At 37.7% G+C, this 10,158-nt stretch overlaps 1 protein-coding gene across 1 annotated transcript in view; it reads right to left on the reverse strand.

Annotated features, from left to right (window-relative positions):
• LOC141440010 (uncharacterized) overlaps positions 1-9,671 on the reverse strand; it is a 23,322-nt gene extending 13,651 nt beyond the window's left edge. The window contains exons 1-11 of the mRNA XM_074104468.1: positions 9,441-9,671; positions 8,628-8,704; positions 7,801-7,847; positions 7,388-7,525; positions 6,221-6,493; positions 4,641-5,766; positions 4,337-4,492; positions 3,933-4,045; positions 2,677-2,855; positions 2,151-2,316; positions 895-1,019 (exon numbers count right to left, since the gene is read on the reverse strand). Coding sequence (XP_073960569.1) covers positions 895-1,019; positions 2,151-2,316; positions 2,677-2,855; positions 3,933-4,045; positions 4,337-4,492; positions 4,641-5,766; positions 6,221-6,493; positions 7,388-7,525; positions 7,801-7,847; positions 8,628-8,704; positions 9,441-9,538 — 2,498 coding nt within the window. The 5' untranslated portion in view covers positions 9,539-9,671. The remainder of the gene's footprint in view (positions 1-894; positions 1,020-2,150; positions 2,317-2,676; positions 2,856-3,932; positions 4,046-4,336; positions 4,493-4,640; positions 5,767-6,220; positions 6,494-7,387; positions 7,526-7,800; positions 7,848-8,627; positions 8,705-9,440) is intronic.
• Between the last annotated feature and the right edge of the window lie 487 nt (positions 9,672-10,158).

Raw genomic sequence — 10,158 nt, forward strand, 5'->3', positions numbered from 1 at the left:
TCAAGTCAATCCAACCTGGAAGCTGGTAAATAAAAAACTTGCAATCTAAACTTTCTCTTTCCTTGGGAGTGGTAAAAAGCGACTTAGTATGAGTGGGAAACAGCGCTCTGAAGGCTAGAAGCTATGCTAGAAGGCAGTGAGAAACGACCTCGCCATTTTTCCAACATAGCCGAGGCCAACGAACTCTCTATCAATAGTGACTACTTACCTGTGCTACTTACAATAAGTTCAAGAGAATTACGGATCTATAAAAACGACACAAAGTAAAAATTCTTTAGTTTTTCTATTGTTTTAAACCATGACAGTTTGACAATATTTTCCCAAAACAATTAGATTCAACTTGCTTTGACTTTTTTTTAATATTTATAAGGTTTATAATTTATGACTTCATGAGGTTAAGAATTCTTCCATCACCAGCGATTTTTGCATCAGTACCTTGATTCTTACGGTAAATCTAGTTTTAAGAGAAGAGATACTCGTCGAATAGAACATGAGAAGCTTAAAATAATATCGAAATCCAAGTATTTAATCTCTATACATCTGTGTTATCTGTACTTCTTACTATGTGTTGGTGTTCAATAAAGAGTTATTGTATTGTATCTTATTGTATTGTATTGACGACCGGATGGCCAAGTGGTTAGAGAACCTGACTACGAAACTTGAGGTCCCGGGTTCGATTCCCGGCCGGGGCAGATATTTGTATGAATAAATGAATGTTTGCTCTCGGGTCTTGGATGTTTAGTATGTATTTAAGTATGTATTTATCTATATAAGTATGTTTATCCGTTGCCTAGTATCCATAGTACAAGCTTTGCTTAGTTTGGGACTAGGTCAATTGGTGTCAAGTGTTCCATGATATTTATTTATGATATATTTATTTATTTATTAATTTACCGGAAGAATTTCTGTTTGATGATGTTGGCAACGTCTTGATTGATGGATTTGGGTTTTTTCTCCAATATCCTGTACGCCAGATTCGGTCGGTTAAAGCTGCAGAGGAACCACTTGCATTTTGTCACCTGCACACAGACACGAATTTTAGTATTCACTTTTACATAAATAAGTCCTTTATTCATTAAGATTGGTTCTTGGAGTCTTTTTGTATTTTTTATGTCAACTCCAAATTTTGACACTATAACGGTCATCCCGTAAAATCCATGTCGAAAATAAAAACTGAAATATAGATGCACAGAAAAAACAGAAAAAGATCCCTTATTCATGTAAATACATTAATTACCCTCATTTATAAACGATTGTTAAATTTCGTCAACATGATGTCATTTATTTTTGCCAATCACAAACAAAGCATAGATTTTAATGATATAGAGCATTTTTTATCGTTCAGTACACAATGGATCAAGCAGGGCGCCACGTGTCAAGTGCTATTCAGTCGCCATCATGAGTGAGAGTTGGAAACCAACAACATCTACATTGCGCACCATGGCCCATTGTCCACCGCCACGCGCCATTGCCCCCCTATACACAATAGCGATGGTCTACATTGGACCATCGTGTACAGTCGAAGTAACTCATTCACGAACCTACAGGGCTACTACGAAATTCGAAAATCGAAGTTCGTATCATAACGTCTCTTTCAGTCTCGAATTAAATTATATATAAGCGTTGACGGGACAGTACGACACGAACTTCGATTTTCGAATTTCGTAGTAGCCCTGCAGGGTGGAACCTGTTAATAATCAATTTCACTATGATTTTGTTGACATGATCGTCTCGGCTTATATACGTCTCACTGCAGAGCACAGGACTCCTCTTAGCAAGAGAGAGATATACTATGGGATGGCCAAGTAGTTAAGGAAACCACTACAAAGCTTGAGATCCCGGGTTCTTTTCCCGGCCGGGGCAGATATTTGTATGAATTAATACGAATGTTTCTTTTCGGGTCTTGGATGTTTAGTATGTAGGTATTTATCTATATAAGTATGTTTATTCGTTGCCTAGTATCCATAGTACTTATTTTGCTTAGTTTGGCACTAGGTCAATTGGTGTCAGATGTCCCATAATATTTATTAGTATTAATATGATATTAGTTAGTAGGTAGTAGGAAAGGTTCGACCCTGGTCCATGTATCAGTTTGTTTGAGTGTGGCTATCGGTCCATCGGTCCAGTGTACATGTAGAGTGTCAGTGTACCTTGAGCTGATGCAATATGTCCATGCGCACGCGCGGCGTGGCGGTGGCGGTGAGCGCCATGATGCCGGCGGCGGGGAACCGCTCGCGCAGCACGAACAGCCGCTTGTAGTCGGGACGGAAGTCGTGCCCCCACTGGGACACGCAGTGCGCCTCGTCGATCACGAACCTGACACACTCACACTCAAAACGCGAAATAACGGCATAAGACTCCGTTTCCACCAGAGATGTGCAAGAAATGTGTTTTTCATCAACCAATAGAAACGTTTCATTTATCTCGCCTCGTTCCACACAGCTGTTTCCACCAACACATCCTCGCTTTTTGATGGAAACGCAGTCAAACTCCACGAGTACAAGCAACTCCAAGTAGGCAATTTCCCGGGCAGCCGGATAGCAAAAGAAAGATTTACATATTATTTCCATCAGTACTTACTATCTCACAGTAACAAAACTGAAACTGACAACAGCTTGTTTATAATATAAGTAGGATAAAGCGTTTTACAATACAATACGAGACCCCTGGCTTTACCTGGCGAGCTTCCCCCGCGAGTAGAGCGTGTCCAGCACGGCCTGGAACTTGGGCGAGCTGCTGATCTTCTCGGGAGTGACATACAGCAGCTTGATGAGAGGCTCGCGCAGCGCCAGCTTGTGATAGATCTCATCCACCGCCGCCAGGGACACGTCCCCGGACAGGTGGGCCGCGGGGATCTACAACTCAAAAAGCTTTATCATTTACACACTTGCCCAAGCACAAGCGTGTTAACGGGGGCGTTTGGATAGGCTTGCTGCCGATCCAGGTCACTGTCGATTTTTGAACACAGATGAAAGGAAGCTTGCGGCAAGCGCTTGCGACGTGTTTACACGTTGGCTCGTGTTTAGTGTCACTTACAAGCTCGCGCCGAATTCCACGTCTGGCATGCTTGCCTGTCCGTAATATACTAACGCACTTGAAAGCGGGTAAATGGCATTCAAGCGTTTATACAGGCTTGGAGTTTGTAGACGTTTGGTAAGTCTCGGCAAGCGTGTAGACGTAGCATTACAGGTTTCGTTAACTTTAGAACTAGTTGCGACCAGATGGGCTACTAAGAAACTCGAAGCTCGAAGTTCGTATCGTACCGTCCCTCTCGCTCTCGTATTAAATAGTATAAGTGTCAGAGGGATCGCACGACGCGAACTTCGAGTTTTGAGTTTCGTAGTAGCCCAGCAGGCCCTATGCTACGAATTGCAAAATTCGAACTTCGTATCTTGCCGTCCCGCTGACGCTTATATTATTTAATAAGAGAGTGAGAGGGACGGTACGACACGAACTTCGATTTTTGAAGTAGGCTCCCAGGGCCGGATTAGTCATTAGTCAGAGTAGGCAACTGCCTAGGGGTTCCGCATCAGCTAGGGGCCCCGCGCGCGTACAAAAAGAGTAAAAAAATAATTAGAACATTTGTACCCTCCACAGATATCCAAAAAATAATAATGATGTATCTAGTGTTGCTAGTATCGGTTGTATGGTTCTCGACTTCCATTCGAATATTGTTCAAAATATTTTTCTACAAACGTTAGATACACCAACAACTTAAAATTTTGATGAAAGATGTCTAAGAACCATCGCTAGAAAATCTGATTTCAAATAAAAAACCGCATTCAAATCGGTCCACCCGTTAAAGAACTACGGTGCCACAGACAAACACACATAGCGGTCAAACTTATAACACCCCCGCTTTTTGCGTCAGGGGTTAAAAAACCTTATCACAAAGAGCTTAGTATTACTGGAAGAGAAACGCGTGAACTTACATCAAGAGACAGCAGCTTATTGACTTGGTCCAGGATGAGCGATTTCAACGGCGATATGACGATAGTCACGCCCGGGGTTAATATGGCAGGCAGCTGATAGCATAGCGACTTGCCTGCAAGTAGGATTATATAAGACATGGCAGGTTTTGTTTTTCCAGTTCATCGCTGTGGCAGCAAGTTATACGTTTTGTTTCAGATTGATTTCAGATTTAATAGTAGATTGTTGCACCAAGCAGAAAGTTATTTATTGTTGCACCGAGTGCCGATTTGGAGCCCGAGCGTCAGCGAGGGCTTTAAAAAGCACGAGGGCAATATAAATTACTTAATGCGAGGTGCATAATCTGTTTTTCTTTCAAGTATTACAGTATTGTCGCACGTTATCTGTCTATCACAGCACGACTCACCTCCGCCAGTCGGCATAAGCACGAAACAGTCGTGTCCCAGCAGAGTGGCGTTGATGACTTGCAGCTGGTTGGGCCGGAAGGAGCGCAGCCCGAACTTCTCGCCGAACATCTCCATCATCAGCGCCGAGTGGGGGTAGTCTGTGCCATCGAACTCGCCTGAAACATTTATACTGAAGGTTTATGAAGCCGCAACAAAGGTCACAATGTTTTATGAAGGGGTTGGTTGACCGCAGGACTGGGCGACAAGGATGAACCATCAATAATAAAATGACATAAATACAGATAATGTTACAGTAATTTTTACCTGTAATTCCATCATTTTGCGTCCCCTCATGAAAGTTTCCCATGCCCTCATATTTAGGCGCATCAGACTCCATCACCGAGTTCTCCATCAGTTTGACCAGCTCCGGGTCTTTGGTCAGGGCTTCCATGTCATCCTCAAAGTCCTCCATCCTGTATTCCGGCCAACCGTCTTCGTCAACAGCAACCTCTTTGCCGTTCACTACCTGAGTGTTGCTTACGCCAGAAGAGTCACTTATGTTGATGACATTATTTGAACTTTCTGGCATAATATCTGTCTGGTCATCCATGTCTATAGGCACATCGTAATCATCATCATCATAGTCACGAACAGGCTCTTTTATAATAGGTGACACAGCCGTACATGGCTTATTAAACACCAACGAGTTTTTACTTAACTGTGGAGGTTGGAAACCTACTGAGCTATTAGCTAGCGGAACACATTTAACAGGTTCTTGAGGCAGCATTGGCTTAAGTTTTTCGGACGCCATTTTAAATCTTTCTAAAGTCTTTGAAGGTACATCCCTAGTTGGTGCAACTTTACTATCTTCGCTTAATCTTGAAGGCTTTTTAAAAACGAATTTTCCTTTACTTCGATTGGCACTTTCTGAGTTATCTAAAATTTCTACATCTGACTGATTGGTGTCATTCTTTGTTGATACATTACAAGGTGAAAGTGCATCAAATGATAGCGATTTCTTAGCTAAGTCCGAATAAATCGTTTTACTTGGTCCATCTTTATTGAATGTAAATGTTTCTGGAGTAGATGTGTCGGAGTCGAAAACCGGTTTTTCAACATTTAGAAGATTTTTGTTGGGCGGCAACTCAAAGTCGTCTAAGTCGTCGTAGTTCCGCAGAAGAGACGGGCTCTCACGACCATTTAACTGACTTATACTGGGTTGGTTAATCTCCACATTAGAGAGCTGTGTTAAATCATCTGGTTCTTTCATAATAGCCGCTTTTAACTTCGATTTCAATTGTTTCATTTTAGCGTAAGTTCTGTTGTCGTAGCCCGGAAACTTGTCTTTGATGCAGTTGGGTATTCTGTCGAAGGCGTCGCTGATTTTCTCAAGGATTTCAATGTACATTGATTTGCAGTTTTCTATATCTTTTGTTTGTAGGGGACAGTCCTAGAAGCAATAGATAGTTAATGGTATATCGTTATTTCGGCAACAACTGTGATCATAAATCATAATATTGTCTATGAGAAAAGTAAACTTTTTCGGACACAAAAGACTAATTTAGCAGCAAAGTAAATCATTCCTAAATAAACATTAGTTATCTAAAAATTCAATACTTCGATCTTTCTTATTATCGTATTTATAGTCAAAGTGTGCTCAACATGTTTCGAACCAATCCATGGTGCTTTATCAATGTCACGCTGATGCCTGCGCCAAGTAGGTTTAGTTTGATAAAGTATCACGGATGCTACGAAACAACTTGCGTTGACCTATATAGTCCTATAGTGTCATGGCAATCTTATTAAAAGTATTTAGTGCCCTGGAATAATGTGGATGGAAAAAGATGTGCTTTTGAATGGGTTTTGGGTAATTTATTCATAGCAAAGTAGAAACTTCCGCTTACCTCACTAACTTTCTTCAAAGCGTCATGTTGCGAAATCTTATGTAGAAATTCTGATATAGAACTATCTAGCTTTAAATTTTTCAAAGGATCTCTGTCTTTCTTTGGGCTATTTTTTTCTGGTGTTCTGCAAACTTTTTTAATATCTATCGCTTTCGCATGTTCATATTTAGGGGGCGACGGAGTTTCACTTATTCTAACAGATCTGTTACTCTTGTTCGGTGTTGGAGTTTTACTTTTATTGGTGGAGTCAGCAGGATATTCCATGGAATCATCCTGAAAACAGAAATGAGGGTAAAAATAAGCCTTACACATGTTTATGACCACGTTAAAATTATGTGAAGATGATGATTTAGCCTCCTGCGGCAAAAGGCAAATTTATGTTTTATGAACACTAAACTTTGTCACTTATGAGAGAGTTAATGTCACATTTCAATAAGTTCTACCTATTATTAATGTGAATGTAAGTTAAGTATAATAAGCTACTGTAATCTTTAAAGTAAGTTGTAATCTTTTAAATTGAATTAAGTTCACAAATACCCTAAGGGAACTTAATTATAATGTACTAACTTTTTAGGAGCGGGATTGGCACAGACACAGGGATCTGACACAGGTATTTTATCCTCCTGGGGTTCAAAGTGATAATACTAGTACATATTGTTAGCAATAGAAGTCATATCTTTTGAAAAAGGAATAAAGTGTCATTTTCTCTGTATCATTCAAATTTACACAAAAACAAATTCAACTTTATCTATGAGACATTAAGTTTGAAATTTCGATGTCATATTTTGTTTATGGTGGGCCGCAGGTTATACCTACTAGGCAGTCTCAACCTCTGAAGCATCCTATTTGTTGAAACAAATAAATCCATTAATATCAATGAATTATTTATTTTATTTCTAAATATATTATTAATTATATAGGGCACTGGGCCATAGGAGGATGGATAACTAAGGTTGTCACGTACAGTCGAGTTCAAACTTGTGAGCAAAAATTTGATCAAAAATATCTGAACACAACTCTATTGTTAACGGCGTAGAAGCGTGTTCAGATATTTTTGATCAGAATTTTGCTAACAGTTTTATGAACTCGACTGTAAATTTGCCTGTCTCCATTATGTACTTCAATACTACACCACAACCCTACCTCATGTACAGTTGAAGTACTTACCACATCCATGGCAAACATATCATTACTAGCATTATTGACAGGAGCTCGCAAGTTATTCGGTCTCAGTAGTGGTTTGCTTGCTGTTGGTGGGGTATTCAATGTTGGTGGCACACTTGACAAATGGGTCGGCTGTGGGGCCTTGAAAAATAAAAAATATCTTCACCTTATTATAATCTGCTGTTAAAAGATTTGGAAATCGTGTGGTTGACACAACTGGAAGCCAAAGGGCCGGCAGCTGTCTCTCTCTAGGAATTAGCATAGCTATCTAACGAGGAAAGGAAAAATTTCTAGACTTAATTATGATTTAAAGAATTAGTTCTTATTTTAGCTTAAATTAGATTATTTAATTTCTGCTTTTATTGTATTTAATGTAATCTTTTTGTATAAATTAAAATTATTTAATTGGTACATACTTGACATGGAGAAACATTGAATGGATTTTGCTTGAATGGTGGTGTCCCTGAAACAAGACCACAATCTGGAGGAGTGCTGTCATATACATAGACTGAAGGGCTACAGAAGCAAATATTTAAAATAAAATAAAGCTCTATCAAATAGCTAGCCTTACGGCACTCTGTCTCAAGGAAATGACTTACGGAAATTACACAAAGTTACGTTACTTTTATTTTAAGAGTTTTTATTTAAATTCTATTTTCTTCATATTTAGTATAATACAATAATACAAATACAACAAATATTATTTGTATTTGTATTCATATTTAGTCTCTATTTAACAGGTTGAACGCCCCGCGCGCCACAATGGTGCATTCATGATTTCCCATTTTTTTTACCAACTTCATTCACCTTTTAACATAGGATGATTGTTTAAAATTACCCAAAAAATTGTTGGTTGCATGATGGGTTAAGCAAATAAAGAAATTTTTCTATTATAGAATTTGAAAATTTGTTTAGATAAAAATATGTTGTGGGTTCACACATCTCACTATCCTTGCTAAGGATGACAATATTTAATCAATTGTAAGCAATAACACAAATGAAAGTGTACAAGTAGCAGCCAAACTAAAGCAAACCCAATGTCTATCAAGGATTTTTTTAGCAACACCATTTCTAATATACTAAATTTATTATAAAATACATTTCATTGTGTGTTTCAGACTGGTGCAGATTTTTTCAAGTTTGGATCTTCTACTACAAATTTATCATTGTTACACACAAAAAAATAGTTTTACACAAAGATAAATATATAAAAGATAACAAGTTTTAACAATAAAAAACTTACAAGCAGTAGCAGCTGATGTTGATTTAGACTTCCAAACAAATTTAGACTTCTTTTCTGAGGCCAGCTCATTTACACCACTGGAAAAACATTGTTTTATCTGTTACAAACATAATTCATACTCAAAATATAGCCTATAATATAGCAAAATATTGCCACATTGACTTGTAACTCTTGTAAGTGTTAATTGTCCTTAATGTTTAAAGACACACAAGTGACAATGAACCTTCGGGTAGTAAACAAATGTCTTGGGCAACTATATATAAATAGAACAACTACACCCATTATAAAACTTTACCAAAAGTAATAATATAAATCATAATGTTCTATGTAGGTAAATATTTGTGTGTTATTCAAGTATTTATAAGATAAACAAAGTATAAAATAAAATACTAACATGAGTTCAGCAGATAATTTAGCTTCGCATTATCATAGTTTTATTTGTATTTTATATTACTAATGTTTCTCAAAAAAATAAATAAGAATAATCAGCATATATCACTATTGTTTTATTGTTATTTAGCATCATCAACAACCTCTAACTACCTTCAAAAATATTTTAATTACTTTTCGATTTTAATCAACCTTTTGATAAATTTCACTTTACCAAAGTACAACATATTTTATACTGATTATTTAAATAAGGTAAGTGTTGTTTTTTTAAATAAAACAATATTGATACCAACTTGTTCTTCTGTAATTTTTCCCACCAATAAATGTAAATCGCTTTCACACGAATTATTTTCGAATTCAAACATTTATTTCTCCGAGAAATCATTATATTGATACTTAACTTACTTATCATTCAAAACATACCTTGGACTTCTATTTCCTGAAGAATCTCGACTACTTTTCTTGACAAAATTCATCAGGGACGATTGTTTGTTGGTTAAAGACATTTTCTTCGAAGCCATGTCATTTATTTGATTCAGTACTTTAATTAAATCCGTTGGCTTTATTGCAGTTTAATACATTTCCCATTTCTCACAAACAAGACTAGTATAATAAAAGTACTCTGTGTAAACAAGTATGAATGATATGAAGTAAACTCAGTGTTGCCAGCTCCTAGAAACTCGAGTCGCTAAACTTAAAATCAAAAGTCGCTGAAAGACGCTATAGTACATTGTGTCTTAAGGGCGGTAAATAAGGAATTACGAACGAGTCTATAAGAAGCCCAAAGTCGAAGACTGAGGACTTTAATGAGTTGATGTTCGTATTTAATTATAGCCTACCGCCCGTGCGACATACAATGTTTTTCATCACATTTGCGAGTAAAATTGTATATTTGTAAAAGAAAAACTAATATTTTTTCAAAAGTTTCATGACAAGCACATTAAGGTCGAGTGTTTTATTTGGGGGGTTGCAACAAGGTAGCCTGCATGTTACGACACTGTTTACGAGCAAGTGTGATGAAAAAAGTATTTCCACCAGGAGTGAGCGGACTCAGCATTTTGTTTGAGAGAGACACAAGAGGCCACTTGGTGGTCATAAAGGTTACCACTTAAATTAGAAAATTTCCGAATTCACTGAAAAA

This window comes from Choristoneura fumiferana, chromosome 21, assembly GCF_025370935.1.
Source record: "Choristoneura fumiferana chromosome 21, NRCan_CFum_1, whole genome shotgun sequence".
In the NCBI taxonomy this organism is placed as follows: domain Eukaryota; kingdom Metazoa; phylum Arthropoda; class Insecta; order Lepidoptera; family Tortricidae; genus Choristoneura; species Choristoneura fumiferana.